At 40.1% G+C, this 16,167-nt stretch overlaps 3 protein-coding genes across 6 annotated transcripts; 1 reads left to right on the forward strand and 2 right to left on the reverse strand.

Moving 5' to 3' along the window:
- Positions 1 to 4,502: 4,502 nt before the first annotated feature.
- On the reverse strand, positions 4,503 to 12,870 carry LOC104955032 (sorting nexin-6). Of its 4 annotated transcripts, XM_010782266.1 has the most exons (16): positions 12,787 to 12,870; positions 11,698 to 11,859; positions 9,494 to 9,724; positions 9,185 to 9,295; positions 8,887 to 8,994; positions 8,275 to 8,335; positions 8,019 to 8,143; positions 6,822 to 6,905; positions 6,662 to 6,736; positions 6,528 to 6,558; positions 6,260 to 6,347; positions 6,099 to 6,138; positions 5,915 to 6,001; positions 5,690 to 5,779; positions 5,172 to 5,237; positions 4,503 to 5,062 (listed from the first exon to the last, which is right to left on the reverse strand). In XM_010782266.1, the coding sequence occupies exons 3-16, from the start codon at positions 9,497 to 9,499 to the stop codon at positions 4,925 to 4,927; spliced, it is 1,110 nt and encodes a 369-aa protein (XP_010780568.1). In that variant the 5' UTR covers positions 9,500 to 9,724; positions 11,698 to 11,859; positions 12,787 to 12,870; the 3' UTR covers positions 4,503 to 4,924. The 4 variants fall into 4 exon arrangements, with proteins under 4 accessions (XP_010780568.1, XP_010780581.1, XP_010780562.1 ...); XM_010782279.1 differs by lacking the exon at positions 12,787 to 12,870 and having other exon boundaries at positions 9,185 to 9,263; positions 11,698 to 12,042; XM_010782260.1 differs by lacking the exon at positions 12,787 to 12,870 and having other exon boundaries at positions 11,698 to 12,042.
- On the reverse strand, positions 9,944 to 11,889 carry LOC104955024 (dnaJ homolog subfamily B member 9-like). The gene is made up of 2 exons (XM_010782251.1): positions 11,423 to 11,889; positions 9,944 to 10,343 (listed from the first exon to the last, which is right to left on the reverse strand). The coding sequence occupies exons 1-2, from the start codon at positions 11,646 to 11,648 to the stop codon at positions 10,039 to 10,041; spliced, it is 531 nt and encodes a 176-aa protein (XP_010780553.1). The 5' UTR covers positions 11,649 to 11,889; the 3' UTR covers positions 9,944 to 10,038.
- On the forward strand, positions 12,091 to 15,611 carry zc3h10 (zinc finger CCCH-type containing 10). Its single transcript, XM_010782241.1, has 3 exons — positions 12,091 to 12,335; positions 12,811 to 13,996; positions 14,874 to 15,611. Exons 2-3 carry the CDS (start codon positions 12,872 to 12,874, stop codon positions 15,381 to 15,383), a joined length of 1,635 nt encoding a protein of 544 aa, XP_010780543.1. The 5' UTR covers positions 12,091 to 12,335; positions 12,811 to 12,871; the 3' UTR covers positions 15,384 to 15,611.
- Positions 15,612 to 16,167: the final 556 nt, after the last annotated feature.

Genomic DNA, 16,167 nt, shown 5'->3' on the forward strand with positions numbered 1-16,167 from the left:
ATCAAAATCAATGATGAGCAAATGCAAGCCGGCGACGTCACTTCTTCTTCTTTCGCTGCTAGGTCCCCGGAGTTGTTGACGGCTTCAGTAGAAGCTGCTGGACTCCCGCAGCTGTCTACGAAGCCTCCTCATCTCCACCGCTCCATGTGTTTCTTTTGTGTGTGCATAAGTTAGTCTCTCTGCGTTGGCGCTGGGCTAATATGTGCGTAATGCTATAGGGCTTTTTATGCGAGGATAATAAAATGGCGGCTTCACAAACTTTTTTTGAGTTTTACGGGGTGTGGTTGCGCATTCCACCAGGCCAATCAGACATAAGAACCTTTTTCTCCCACGAAAGTACCTGCTCTCTAGCAGGGACTGAAAAGGGGGTAAAAAAGGTTCTCATGAACAAATTTTATGGCACATTTCCACTGCAGCGGGGTAGCCCCGTTTAACCGTCCCTAAGCGTCCTCGCTCAGGCCTCGGGCTGCCTCGCTGGCCGTCCGAGGCCGTGGCGCATTTCCATTATAGTTTAGGACATGGGGTAGCAACGCAGTGTAGGTGGGGCGATTTGATTTTTGGCGGGCTTTTTGGGCGGAGCGACGCTGGGTAAAACTGCAGTGGCGTCATCTTCAATGCGACACAACTCACAAAACACACACAACAATGGACGATGTGGAAGCGATCGTTTACTTGTTTCTTGGTGTGTGGCTTGTTATCACAGCAAGAAGGAAAGTGAGAGCAGAGCCTGGGGTAGCAGTGGCTCAAGGTGCAGAGGAGGAGGGCACTGACATCAGAGAGGGTTTGATGCGCTACCTGAATACCTAAATATGCATTGTATTGTATTCATTGTTTTGAACATAAATACATATTTTTTCATATACATGTGTTTTTCAAATGTTTTAAACAAAAATGTTGTTATCTGAATTGAATATTTAGTAAATATTTGAATTTCAAGCACCAGTAAGTACTGCCCCATAATAAGAACATTTGAGGAAATATCAGATCATGAAAAGAAAATCTTTCTCATAAATTAAGCGAATATCAAAGCTAACTATAAACATAAATACTAAAGTGTAAAACACAGCAAAACTATATTCATAAATGCAAGTGTAAAAATGGATGGAGGCTAAAGTATCCACAACATAAAATAATATATTAAAATATAACCTCAATCTTTCTTCTAGACATGTTAAAAGCTTGCTTGAATGGGTTATAGGTTTCTTCTTTTGTTCTCTCGTCTTTGAAATATATAAGGAATGTGTTGTTTGAGTCTAGTAGAACGAGGGTATTACAATTGAGCAATTTCTACTACATGTATTATGTATTCTTAATACCATTACAAAATAAACATGTAATAATGTTTTAGAGGACCTCAAGCTAGCAAACTCAATTTCAAACTTTTTCCTAACTGATGGTGTTTGTTATTGCTTTATAAATTCATGTATGTTTATATCTTCTCTAAATCAAGATTATGTGAATCTGATTTTTTCTGTTGGGTGCAATTCATTACCAACAGAGATAAGATAAGTCAAAGAAGTACTTTATTGATGGCAGTATACAATTCCAAAAAAAATGTGTATCAAAGGCAAGCCATTAAACAATACAAATAAAAAATGTAAAACTGTATTGCCGCCAGCCATACATATACATGGCAATTGTAAATATAAAATGAACATTTTGAAAGAAATAAATAAACAAGGAAAGTAAAAATGTTTGCATTTAAAAATTTACTAGATAAAAATATATAATATGTACCAAATAACTATTGAGGTTATTTGAAGTATCATGGAGGAGACGGACCACGTCGGCTTGCCACGTCGGCTGCCAACGTCGGCTGCCACGTCGGCCTGCCACGTCGGCGGCCCAGTCCCCCTTAGCACCTCGCCAAGAGTGCGCAGGAAGGGCTAGGTTCGAAGGTCTCTGCTTGAGCGGTGTTGGAGCTATATATCTCTTTATAGTTATTTACTAGTTTAACATTTATTTTCTTGCTGTTTTATAGTGTTTATTGTAAATGTATTCTTAGTACGTCTCATAAGTTTCTCAGCTTTTTATTTTGAAGGCATGTTTTGGGCACTAAAGGTGATAGAGCACCTGGTGTAATTGTATACCATTGGAGACAGGTTGGAAGTGGAAGCCCAGAGCACTAAGGTAGCGCAAACGTTTTTTTACCAGGGTGTTTCCAAGCCAGCACAAAAGCGAAGCCACATCAGGCAAGCAGGCTTAAAGAACAACGGGATCCTAGGACACACCTGTTCCGCCTTGTAGCTCTTGCTCATCCCCGGAATAAACTGCACAAACGGGATCTTGTCTGGACCTGGGACTCATCTCTCTCAAACAACAACNTCATTACAAATCCGGACTGCGGCTGTTTGCTTTAATCGAGGCTACGTAGTTGTGCAGCGCCCTCACCGCCAGTAAATGGAAGTACTACAAAGAACCCTGTTAATTATGTGCAGTTATTTCACGACTTTTATTATATACACCTCGAAAAAATTACAGAGGTCCGGACATCAGTGACCTCAATGGTGGGTGGGTGGATACAGACAGACAGACAGACAGACAGACAGACACACGAGCCCTTAACTGCTGCTGAGAGCATGACCCATGATCATAGGGCGGAGAGATCAAGGCAAGTGTGTGTGTGTGTGTGTGTGTGTGTGTGTGTGTGTGTGTGTGTGTGTGTGTGTGTGTGTGTTCCCTTCAACTGTGCGCTTGTTAACTGCTCCCACCCAAAATGAAAGCACCAGACATGAGGCCCCCTGTAGTGAAACTCATTTGGAATAGTGCAGTTACAAGCAGCAGGGATGGAAGCATCACATCTTTAGATATTAACAAAGAAAGAATAGTGTTGCAAAATATAGAATCCTGTCAAAGATACATTGTTTTCCATATGTGTTACTCACTGTAAGTACAGCATAATGCTTTTTGTTCGTCATCCCACAAATCTCACAGGCTTGTATTATATCATCCTGTTTCTAAAGCTATCAAATAAAGAAATAAAGCCACAGAATGATAAAAATGTTCCATAAACATTTAAACTTTAATGGGCCTCATTAAAGCCAATAAACCAATAAATTATGGGCAAAACCTAAATGGTGAAATTGCTGGATTAATGATCAATAAATGTGTGTACTATAAGGAGAGTGAATGTCTTTTTGTAATAACCCCAAGGACATAAAATCGGGTATAAAAAGCTTGACTGGCGTTTCAGTAACTAGGTGATCTGATCTAAAAATTAAGTGTGCTTTTCAAATAGGTTGATGTGCACACGATACAATTGTAGAGGGTAAAGAAGACTGATCTACTGTTGTACAATTTGTATTAAAACAGAGATATGTTCCTAGAACAGCTGTCTTTGCTTTGTTGTAAGCTGTATTAAGCAGGTCAAGGTCGGAGTATTAACATGCACGGTTGGGGACCATTGCTTTTTTGTGCAAATGTTTTATTCGTTGGCACATTTACATACTTTGATCCAGACTGAAATATTGTTTCCTGAGGATGAATCTTAAAGATTTAGGTGGTAACCTTACACTCCCTCTAGTGCCGCAATGAGGTTAACAGGCTTTGAGTGATATGGATGGCTCCCCTGACTTTTTTTTAAGAACCACCAGCAGGTTGACATTTTTGGCTTTTATTGAAATGTCAAATACTGTCCATGACAAATTCTGGATGCTATACAGTAAGTGGTTTAGAAGAGATTTACATGATGGCCAGGTGAACCTCAGATTTTCCTCTAGTGCCACCAGCAGCTCTACATTTCAATTTGTCAGATACTTTGGTTCATAACTCAATTCTCTACCTTAATTCAATAGATAAAATACTAAAGGAAAAACATCTGAGGCTGAGAAAAAGGCTGAGGAAGAGCAGAAGTTATGTAGGTGGAGATTCAGATATATAAACATCAGGTTACGAGACGATCAAGCAAATATGTATCTCAGGGACGGACAGCATGTGCCAACCAAAGCCGAGGCTAGACAGCCTTTCATTTGATTCAAGACTATGCCAAATGAGTCTACTAATTTATTCATTCTGTTTGAGTGTGCACTCCACAGCATGATTGCCCTTTATCTACTCCTTCATTGTCAAATAAGCCAAACCTCCTCTCTTCATATGAGACCACTCATCTATCTCTGTCTGACTCATTTCCTCCAATGGGAACCACTCCTCCTTATTCACCCGACAGAGAGATTACAGGCCGGAAAAGATGAGCTGCAGCACATAGCAGTGCTGAGATATGGACCTGCAGTCCGCAGCAGACAGAGAAGCAAAGGATGACATTGTGCTCGTGAGCAGAAGTTTCGGTTAGGTACGTCCTAGGTTTTACACCAGACCTCACTACAGGGTTTATACAATCATATGGAAAACAGATAGAGATGATTAACATATATTAAAAAGCCAGAATAGTTTCGAAAGCCATACCAAAAGCCAGCACATTGTCCTTGCTGCCATGTCCTTGCAGGAGCTGTCAAACCAACTGATTAACGATCCAGGAGGAAGAAACACACACAAAGGCAAGCAGGTACTTTGGGAATCAATTCATCACATTTTATTTGGTGTGACCCTGGCCTATGTGGTGGCTGGAGAGCAGCAGAATACAATCTCAGCACAAACGTATAACTATAGTATGGTACAAATACACACGCAATAGCCTCATCAGACAATGAGTCCACCGCAAGGAAATCAAAACCATTATTTGCACTGGGGCTTTATTTTTATGAGTGTGATTGAAGAGAGTCAGAACTAAGGTGAGTGTGTACACATTATAAGGATGCTGTTATCAGGAAGCGTTCCCTTTCTCTTTTACTTACATTTCTTTATTTACACTGGATGTAATTTAATCTGATCAGGCATTAGACTACAGCACAATAGGGTGAAGGACATGCTTGGGGTGTATGATGCTATGTTTAGACACACTAAGGATGCTTCATTATGAGTGGGGTCACTAGGCCATCCCTCTAAAGGCCTGCAGGTGCTGGTCGAACTGGTCAGCACTTTCTTTGGCGGTAAGAAGCTGCTTTTCACACCACTGAACCAGAGCCTGCTGCAACATCTTCACACGCGCAGCCTGGAGCCGTGCAATCTGAGGGACGCACACAACATGCATGTCAATACATTTGGTTGGTTAATCAAAAACAAACAGGATGTTACATGATGGAAAAGAGAATCCTGCTTGAAATATGGTATTTTACCTCCTCTTTAGCCACTCCTGATATGTGATCAAACTCCGTCTCTGCTGCTTTCTTCACCTCCTCCATCTGATGAACAGGCGGAGCAGTTATCATCATTACATACTTCATAGATATTATACTTGCATTAAACATCCTCTCATCAGCTTTCCTGCTCTATACGCTTCTACTGAATCACATCAGCAGAGCACTACTGACACCTGCTGGTCACATGAAAGAATGATATAGCCTATTGCACAGTGTGGTATGGCAACACATTACTTTATTTCACTTTTTACTAAAGGTAAGTAATATAAATATCATTATCTTAAGCTTTTATTGTGAAAAAGGGAGTTTTCTTCTTGATATGACAAATAATTGATCCATCATGAGCAGCGGTTTCCTGTTTGCAATTCCTTTTGAGAAGACCCGGATCTGAGAGCTCCCACAGATGACTTATTGTTCATTATTTAGGCAAAACTTCTTCAATATTTAAAAACCTATCTTGGTTGTGATGAGACAGTTGATGTTAAAGTACTCACAGCAGCCTTCTTTACTGGTTTGGCCTTCTCTGCGTTCCTTCTGGTGGTCTCTAACTCCACTAGTTTGCAAGTCCTCCTGTAGAGCATCTCCTGATTTTGACATTATAATCACATGCACACTATATTAGTAAATGGTGTCATTATGACATGTCATATTTCAATAGAAGGCCATGATTCAAGGTTTATAACATGAATATAAAACGACTTTAGAACTAGAAGACACACCTTTTCTGCCTCCTGGTAACGTGACTCCAGGTCCAGGCCCAGCCCAAGAGTACTCACGTTGTTCTCAGCGACACTTGTCACATTTTTCTGCCCAAACAGAAGCACATTTTAAGCAGTGAATTTGAAAAAGCAATGGGGCATTGCTGTGAGAATATATTCCTGTTGAAAAGGCCAAACAACTTACCTGTATAGAATCAAAGACTTCGGACAGCTTCACACAAACCCTGTCAGAAGAGAGTTTTGTTAAAGGTTTTTCATACTCTTATTGTTACTTGTACACAATGAGAGGTATTTATTTTAAGTGTGTGGGATTTTGGCCTGCTACCAAAGCTTTTATTGTCTCACTTAGAGAAATCCAGTTTGTCAGGATCCTCTCCCTGTTCCACACAGAGACGCAGAGCAGTTGAGAAGTGCCCACATGCAACTGCTATTTCTACAAAATAAAACATGTAACACACACTTACATCAGACACATTTATTTTGCATTGATTTGTGGATGGACACTAATACACTAACACACCCTCCTTTAGACTTCGGCTGTTGCATCTGAGCACAAATAAATCCTAAATAACACCAAATAATGAGAACCAAAGTTTGAATGAAGTTGTCTTACTTTGCTCAGTTTGCACCACATCCAAAAATCTCTGAAAGAAAGACAAAAGTAAAAAAACAACCATAGTGTTTTTGGTTGAATGAAAAAATAAAAAAGGAGGAGGACATATACAAACAAAAAACTAACTGGCTCACCTCAGCTGCAGTCTTGGCACAGCCCGTAAAAACAAGGTTATGATCACGTTCAGTTTGAAAGAACTCGTCCACATCCTGTGACATAGATATTATGGTGGTTTAAACTAAAATGCATGTGATTAGGCTGTACATTCTGATTGTATAAGTCTCAGTTGTGTACCTTATGGCCTTCTTTCCTCATCCCTTCCATGGCTTGACTCAGGCGGTTGAAAATGTTTTTCCTTACTCTCTGTCTGCCTGGCGGCTACACACAAGAGCACAACATATTTTAATACTAATACTGTTTAAAAAGAATACAAAGTTTTATGAAATCTTCCAAACATGAGTGGAAGTCTATAAGAACATCAGAATATATGTTTGTCCCATATTTCTTAAGCTTGATACACAGCATTGCAGACTCAATGAAACTCAGTCAGACAAGTATAACCCTGAAACGTCTAAGACACAAAATCTGACTTTTTTACAGTCTAGAGGCAATATTTCTCAGTGTATACTTGTTATGACATTACATTTATGATACAGAGTTGTGATACATTGCTTCAATTTGTGCACTCTTTACTTTGATATTATTATTATTTTTATATCATCCTGTTTCTCATGAAAATGGTTTGTGTCACGTGCAGCACCTGAGGAACAATTCTTTGTTAAAGTCTACAGTCGTACAAGAGGAGTTCTTTTTTGTTTAAATATCCCGCCTAAACAAAAGGTATCAAAATAATTCAATCTAATATGCTTTATTGGCATGAATTATTTTAACCTCTTGATGCCATTTGCAGGCACACCAAGCAGACTCAGAGTTTTGCGAGGACCTCACTTCCCCCTTTAGATTCCTCCACAACATTTCATGCACTAATTTTGTGACATTTCACCAGCCTGTTTAATTTTGTATCCCCCCCATTTGTTTATGTAGAGACAAAGTTCCACTATAGCTGCGTCTTACTTCTGGCACTCCCTTCTTTTAAGTCAAAAAATGTGTAGACTGTTACAATTACACTATGATAAAGCAATGATTATATAAACGTATTCAGCATCAGAGTATTAGACAGTTAGCTGGTAACTACCACCACTGATATATGTTCGATATCACAGGGGAGCTGGTTTGAAACGTACAGCTGTTATTTGACATCCTGCACATAAATAAAACACTAGTTCTGGTGAAACTAGCCTTCAGTCCTCCATATATAAAGGGTTTTGTATTTATCACATGCTCTATACTCTCTTCTGCAACATTGTCGGTGAAAGTCTAACCTTTTATTATCTGCCTCTCTCGTAAAAGGGGATCACGTTGTACCCTTTTATAACATAACATAAAAGGGTACCACAAAAAACAGGCTGCTGTTTACTTGTGTCCACTCACATCTGAGCTGGTCAGGAAGATCTCCACAGCGTTATTTTTGCCGAGTATGCTGTGTGCGGCAATCTGCCGGACAAAAGTCTCCATGGCTTTACAGTACGCCCGCCACTCTCCTAAACCAAGGATACCTGCAGGAAAACAACAACATTTTCATCACACTCAACACTGTGTTACAGAAAAGACACAGAAACTGGAAATCTATTTGGTTTGTTTTCATTTGAAGTCTTACTTTTGAGAAAAATAATTAGGTTGTACTCACCAAGCTGTTTTATAACCTTGGCAGATGCATTCACTTGAGCCTTAACTGGAAGAGGAGGGAACTTCAAGAGACAAAAAAAGTACAATGTTATTAATATCCATAGTTTTTGTCAAAATAAGATTTATTTTCAAAGTTATTGTCAAAAAGAAAACATCCTGTCAGGGTACTGTTGCATTTTCTTCAAACAAAATCCATTCAGACAACAACGTTTTTACTGAATGTTCTACAGTACTGGGGCCAGCCGACAGAATGGCAGACCTAAAAGCAGCTACCTCATAACAAAGGAAAGGATAATATGCTTAAGGAATCAAAAGGAGGAAGCATTAACAGTGAGTACATAAAGTTAACATTTAAGTGTGTGATGTTGTCAGTAAGAAAAGTGTGTTAATACATCATTCCCTTGTACTTGTTATAAACAAAGGCTCAGCTACAGTAATTAGTTGTAGATTACATGAAGCAACACTCACACTTTAAAGAGGAAGTTTTCAACAGTTCTACAGAATCCACATCTTGCTTTGTCATTTCACTGACAAAGCACAAACTGGAGATGTTTCAGTTGCAATCTTCTTGTTATTATCAGAAATGTTTGCACAGATGGTAAAAAGTACTGACTATGACTCCCTGTATCCCGGACACTTCCTCCTGAGAGAAAAGGTGCTGCTGCAGCCATTCAAAATCATCGTAAGTCCGGTCCACATGGTACACCCCGGTCCCAGACAGCTGGCACAGACCAGAGGAAACATGCGATTGTAACATTCTGTTCTTGCAATACCATAATTACATAACGTTTCATTTTGCTGAAACTTTAATCCAAAGCCACTGACATTTAGTCTGAACAAAACTGGATTTCCCTGTTAATCAAGATGCATTTCATATTGTAAGCTTGTAAGTACATTCATCTTTTTCTCACCTTTTCAGATTCAATAAGGAAGGTAAGTGTGTCCCCGTCTTTCACCATCTCTGTTACCTTGATGCTTTGAATGTCGACACTAAGAGTAGATGTCACTTCTTTCACTTCTTCCTGTAATTAAATAAATGTGGCTAGCAATTCTATTAATACAACAGCTGGAAGTAATTCTACATTGGTATGCAAGCTAAATATAAAGGGCGTAAAACCCTCACTCAGTCCACTCCACACTGTATATGTGAATGTTTCCATGGAGTAAAAGTCATATGACACATAGAGGTTGTCAAAAACAAAAATTTCAGGCATTCTTACCATCATTTTCCAGCTTGTAAGTTTGTTATTCCAGTCTGTTGTATCTGTTTTTAGAATGCTTGATTCTCCGTGTATCTGGATAAAAGTGCATTAAGTTGTAAAGATCTTTTGTCCTGTGCTGGCTTTAGTGTGCTCTCGCTCCAACTGCTGAGAATGCACAGGATATCCTCTGGGTCAAAGTGCACACTGGTCCTGTATGAAATAGAGTAAAACAGTGCCAGATCTAAAGTGCTGGCACAGGGAAAAATATGAGTAAATGGTGTGTTAGTCAGTAACTTAGGACCTTAAACACACCCACACAGGAACAGTGGCACAACTATCCAATGAGTTCTCCCAACTGTCAACCTAACAAACCTGTAAACAACCACTCAACTTACAAGTTTTATCGTAAACAAACAGCTACATTAGTCTATTTACCTGAAATTTGACATACTGAATAAAGGACACAGATACTGACGTAACAATTTAATAAGAAGACTTTGGTATCACTAAAAGACAACACATTAAAACAGTCATACAGAATACAGGATTAAAATATGGGAAATCTAGTAGTAAAAGTCTTCATTTTCATCATCATCTCCAAAATAAAAGTTGAAGCCAGGCCCTTCAAAACTGTATTGTTCATATGGACCATCCTCTTCCTCCACATCCTGATGAAAGCTCCATTGGAAGTTTGATTCCTCCACAAAAGGACTATCATTGAAGTCATGGAAGAGGTCTTCAAAATGAAAGTGGAAGCTTGATTCATCTTCATCCTCAGGGTCAACAGAAGCCTCCTCTTTTAGGAAAGCCTCGTGGCCCACACGGTCATACAGCCTCCTCTTCTCCTTGTTGGAGAGCACCGTGTAGGCTAGGGGAGCAGAAAACAAAGGTATCACTCTTTGGGTGATAAAGAGCTATGGAAATACTCCGAGTGTATTACCTAGCTGAAAGCAATACAGCATGATAAGGCTGTCCTGCAATAATTTTAGAAAGGTTATAATGTTCTTTTAAAACGTTAAAGAAATGAAAACAAAATGATGATACAATTTAATTGTCACTGTAGATGTGACGCTGATAAAAAGACATTTCATTACAATATGGCTCAGCAATATATTAATACACTTCACCAGCACCACAAACAAAGTCAAAAATAACAATTGAGTTGAATCTCATAAACCATAATTGTTTTCAAACTGAACCTATAACCTACATGATGATTGGATTGATTGCAGCGCTGTTGTATTAACTGCATCAGAATTAGCTGAATCAGAATTAGCTATCTCTATAGCTGTTTTAAACGTAATGAAAAGCAATGTCATTAGTAAAATAAGCGTATATACAGAGATGGGCGAAGTACAGATCTTGAAGTACTTGTAAAAGTAGAAGTACCAGAGTGTAGAAATACTGTCTTACAAGTAAAAGTCTTGAACTTAAAATGTTACTCAAGTAAAAGTAGAAAAGTATTAGCATCAAAATAAACGTTAAGTACCAAAAGTAAAAGTACTCATTATGCAGATTGGTCCATTTCAGAATATTACATATGATATGTTTTGATTATAATTATCGATGCATTTAAGTGTTATCAAAGCTGGTATAGGTACAGCTAGTTTGAATGACTTTGTATACAGCAGGGTAGCTTGTGAATTTACTCCATGTGTAACTAAAGTCTTATTTAATTGTTGTTTATATTTCACATTATTAATCAAACATTTTGAAAGCAACTAAAGGTATTAAATACATTTAGTGGAGTAAAAGTACACGATGAGTTATGGTGGGGTAGAAGTACAAAGTAGCATAACATGGAAATAATCAAGTAAAGTACAAGTACCTCAAAATAGTACTTAAGTACATTCCTTCAGTAAATCTACTTAGTTACTTCCCACATCTGTATATATATCTAATATACATTTCATTGTAAAAGGCCAAGTGTGTTGCAGGCTTGTTTACCTTCAGCAATCTCTCTGAAAGTCTTCTCTGCGTCGGTACTCTTGTTCTTATCAGGGTGGTATTTTACAGCCAGATGGCGGAAAGCCTTCTTTATCTGTCTGTCAGTGGCTGTGGTCTCAACATTGAGAGTATCATAGTAATTTCTTCTAAACTCTGAGGCTTCAGATAAGCAGAGTAGCAGGACAAAAAAGGCTTGCATCAAGTGGAAAACACATTGCACTGCCATGCTGGGCGTCTGAGCACAAATGAGGAACTTCAACACACACACAAGTTACCTGGAAGTACAACGATATTGCGGTTCAACAGCTCATCTTCATGCATAATATATGCTACTGCTAGTCCACACGTCAGCAGCAGCAGCTTTCAGTCGTGGATGCTACTCTGTCCAACCCGAGGCACGGGTTTAGTTTACCTGCAGCTTTGAGAAGTTGTTCCGCCTATTTCAACCAAAAATAAGGCACATCGGTGGTTGGTGGTGAAAGTGTATCAAATAAATAAAGCCCCTTCCAAAGCTGTTTTTTTTAACTTAGCTCTGCTTCGCTTAGCAAGAGGAATGCCTAAGTGTTCTATAAAACAGCTAAACCGTGTAATGATTTGATAGATTCAGTCAAAAGGAAAACAAAGTGAAAAACATACTTCAGTGCATTTGATCACTATCGTCACTAGAGGGCAGAACAACACACATAAGAAACGGAGAAGAAGATGCCTGTCTTCTTCGTCGGTAGCATTCATGCATTAGGAAATGTGGTAAACAGCACCAAGGGCCTCGAAGACATTTCCAATAATAAAAATAAGTAGCTTAATGCTTTTGTCAGTCGAGACAGCTGTATCATTATTTAGGGGATAGGAGCAGAACGTTTCTGCGTGGGAGTCCCTTGACTATTCTCTGGATCCTGCTTCTAGTTTCTATTTGGTAAGACACCATTAGCACTTAGCCAGTTAGCTAGACACCGCTCGCTAGCTAATACGATCTTAATATAGGTTACTGTTAAGGTATCTTAATCAGGTACACGATACGAGAGTGTGCCTTATTCATTGCCAGCTACCCTCAATTTAGCTAAGCATGATGTGAATCCATTTGTGTTATTTTTGCCAAACTTGTGGCAACAACAACAAACAACATCAACAACAGTACTATTTATTATTTACCAGGTGTTCTCCAGTGCTAATATTTCCGCCCTAACCATATAAAGTTGAACCATAACAGATTAAATGATGGACATAGCAGGGTCATACACATCTAAATTATTCTATATCTGTGAAGATAACATCTAACTTTGGTTATATGATTTGTCTTGTAGATCATTAAATAGGAAATCGCAATACTTTAAAGAAAAAAATGTAACTATTCCTGTATTGTTCACCTGTATTTTTTTCATATTTGGCAGGTCACGCCCACCCCCCTCACACACATGAGTGCTGTTTTCTCCTTGAGCTGGGCCAAGCGCCATGCCTGATCGGGACAGCTCCTACCTGTCAGGTGGCAGTGGGAGTGGGGGTAGTCTGGGTGAGGAAGGAGGACCTGGGTCTGCAGGGGGCTCAGCCGAGGGCAGAGGGGGCTCAGGAGGAGGTGGCAACGGCTCTGGGAGCATGGGGGGAGGAGGAGCTCTCGGAAATGGTACCAGTTGTGGGAATGGTGGAGGTGGGGGGCAAGGCTCAGGACTGGCAATAGGAGGTGTCTGCAGGGACTTCATACGCAATGTCTGCAAGAGGGGAAAGCGCTGCCGCTTTAAACACCCAGACTTTAACGAAGTTCCAGATTTGGGAGTGCAAAAAAATGAATTCATTTTCTGTCATGACCACCAGAACAAGGAGTGTATGCGCTCCAACTGCCGCTTTGTCCACGGATCTAAAGAGGATGAGGACTATTACAAGAAAACAGGAGAGCTACCCCTCAGACTAAGAGGGAAAGTTGCAGCACGACTAGGCCTGTCCCCCATCGATCTCCCCCATAGCCGTGGGGAAGTCCCTATCTGCAGAGACTTTCTAAAGGGAGAGTGCCAGAGGAGCAATAAGTGTAAATTTCGTCATGTCCAAAAAGACTTTGAATATGAGCCATCAAGGGTTGGAGTGGGTGGCGTGATAGGGCCAGGGCCCACTGGAATGGTGAATGCTGGGGGAGGGATAGGTGTTGGAGCAGGAGGTCCCTGTGGAGGAATGCAAGGACTTGTGGGAGGTGGAAGTGGAAGTAACATGATGGGGATGGGCTGCCCCATCCTGGGCGGTTGCAGAGATCCCGGTATCACAGGAGTTGGGGGGGTAGGTGTAGGTGGGATGAGCACTTGTCTGTCCATGAATTCTACAGGCCAACGACGGTATGAAAGGAGCTCAGTGTATGACCCTCTGCTTGAAAGTGGGCTGTTTGATGCAAGCTCTCTGGAGGCCTCTATGGACCACACTGCTCTACAGTTGAAGAGGCGACGGTTGGAGGGGCTGCGCCTGGCAGATGTGACTGGAGGTGTGCACTACGAGCTGGGACTTCATGCCACCTTGCCACCCCGTCCTCTGGAGTTCAGGTTCCTGGAGGAAGATAACTGCCTGCTGAGGAAAAGAGTGGAAGAGTTGAAGAAGCAGGTTAGAATAACACATGGTCAAATAAAAAGAAACACAATTTGGAACTTAAACAAAAGAAAATAGACCTATGAGAAATCCAGGTTCGAAAATATTCACACATATATATATAGATTTATTTAGCATTATTTATTTATTTTAAACCATCAATACCAGATACACAGCCACATTTGACAGTATACCACAGTGCAATACAATGTGTTAACAAAGTCAAAGTCGTAACAGATAATCACATTTTATTAGCTCAACAGAGGTAGAATTTATTGTGGGCTATTGTATCGGATCCATCTTATTGTTTGCTTCATGTACTGAATGATTGTAATCTATACTGTACACTGGGTTATGTAAAAAGGACTATATTAAATAAGGTTGTATAGTGTTTGTGTCATTTTGAGTCACACAAGGACTGACTTCATTTATATCTCGCTACCAAATTATAGGCAATGTACCGTTACTGTGAAGGCTGTGTAGTGGAAGCAAATCATTGTCATCTAAACCAGGACTTCTTATCTAATGTCATAACCATATATGAAGAAACATTAGTGGTTTGTCAACATAAACTATTTTGGTTAACGATTAATCGTTCTAATAATCTTTTGAATTGCACCTGAAATGTTAGATATTCAGGGTCCTATGTTTAACTGTTGATCAATGTAAGAGTTTTAGCAGTTTCTAAAACTGGGTTTTAAACTTGGTGAACAAACTTAATGTAAAGAAAACATGTCTCTCTGCAAATGTTTAGACCTAAAGCAGTTATAATAATTAATCAAAAGTCAACTTTTATAAGAACCTTTTTTCTGCTGCAAAGCCAGAATTCCTTACAGTGGACTTTCATGGAGCCTTGTACTTTTTTCTAATCCATGTCTTGTGTGTTTCTCAGGTTTCAAATCTAATTGCCACAAATGAGGTTCTTCTGGATCAGAACGCCCAGTTCCGCAGCCAGGGCAAGGTGATGACGATGTCCTCCACTCCTGTGCCCACTGAGCAGAGTCTGGTTCCCCCTTTGGGTGCAATAGGTTCCTACAATCATAGCATTGCCCAGACTCACACCACCCTGAGCAGCGCTGGATTGCAACCTCGGCCTGTCACCCAGCAAGATATGGTAGTTTCTTCCGGCGCCCCTTCAGCGCCCCCTACTAGCGCCCAACCTTCAGTCCCTCTGCCTCACCTCAACCCTGAGATCACCCCCCTGTCAGCCGCTCTTGTACAGACCATTGCCCAAGGAATGGCGCCACCTGTTTCTATGGCCCCGGTGACTGTATCTGTGGCATCAGTGGCAGTGTCCATGACGCAGCCGATGCCTGGTATCACCATGAGTCACGCCACCACCCCAATGGTGTCGTACCCTATTGTGAGTCAAAGCATGAGGATCACCACTCTCCCACACTGATAAAGTGCAGGGCTGTAGAACCCACACATCAGACTCTAGCATTCTTAAAGGTGGGGCAGGTAATTTTGGAGAAACCAGCTCGAGTGCGTTAGAATTTGAAAATACACAACCGGAAAAAATTGTCTTTGTGATGTTGCCATAAAACTGGCCGGGCTGGCTAAAATGATTGGTCGTGCTTTTTACAGTACCACGGCTTCCACAGATGACATTTTTTTATGGATTTTTTGTCAAAGCACTTAAGATATTCATTGCTATCGGGATGTTAAGAGCATTCCATGGAATATAACAAAAAGTGTATCTCGAGCCGGTTTCTCAAACTTACCTACCCCACCTTTAACTGTGATTTTAAAAAAAAGATTGTTTCAATGCTTTCTGAGACTCAACTAAAGACAGAACAGTGAAAATTGTCAGATAATTGACAATTGCAATGCTCCACCAGAGGGCAGGATAAAGACACCCAGTTTTATGGCAACATTACAAAGACAATTTTCCTTCAGACTGACCGACCTGTTAACAGTTTGTGTACCAAATGTACCAATTACCATTTATTCAATACTGCTGTGCTGTCATTTTGAAGACGATATGCTTGTGTATCTGGTGAAAACCAACTATGGTATATTTAAAAAAAAAAAGAAGGAAAATAATAACAGCCTATCAATGAATCTTGTGTTATCTGTCACTTTGTTTACAGCTGCCTTACTTTGATATGCTCTGTTCACACAGGTAAGATAAATAAGTCATGCCCAGAGACACACAGTTTCTTGTGGCAAATGCTGTTTACATC

Source organism: Notothenia coriiceps, unplaced genomic scaffold, assembly GCF_000735185.1.
Source record: "Notothenia coriiceps isolate Sejong01 unplaced genomic scaffold, NC01 NC01_scaffold00000496, whole genome shotgun sequence".
NCBI classification, from domain to species: domain Eukaryota; kingdom Metazoa; phylum Chordata; class Actinopteri; order Perciformes; family Nototheniidae; genus Notothenia; species Notothenia coriiceps.

Coding starts and splice junctions, on each gene's coding strand:
- LOC104955032 (XM_010782266.1), bottom strand. Junction 8,144..8,274: donor CAAGGTTATAAAACAGCTTG/GTGAGTACAACC, acceptor GTTTTCCTGCAG/GTATCCTTGGTTTAGGAGAG. Junction 6,002..6,098: donor AAGTCTTTGATTCTATACAG/GTAAGTTGTTTG, acceptor CTGTTTGGGCAG/AAAAATGTGACAAGTGTCGC.
- LOC104955024 (XM_010782251.1), bottom strand. CDS start 11,648: ATGGCAGTGCAATGTGTTTTCCACTTGATGCAAGCCTTTTTTGTCCTG. Junction 10,344..11,422: donor TTTCAGAGAGATTGCTGAAG/GTAAACAAGCCT, acceptor CTGCTCCCCTAG/CCTACACGGTGCTCTCCAAC.
- zc3h10 (XM_010782241.1), top strand. CDS start 12,872: ATGCCTGATCGGGACAGCTCCTACCTGTCAGGTGGCAGTGGGAGTGGG. Junction 13,997..14,873: donor TGGAAGAGTTGAAGAAGCAG/GTTAGAATAACA, acceptor TGTGTTTCTCAG/GTTTCAAATCTAATTGCCAC.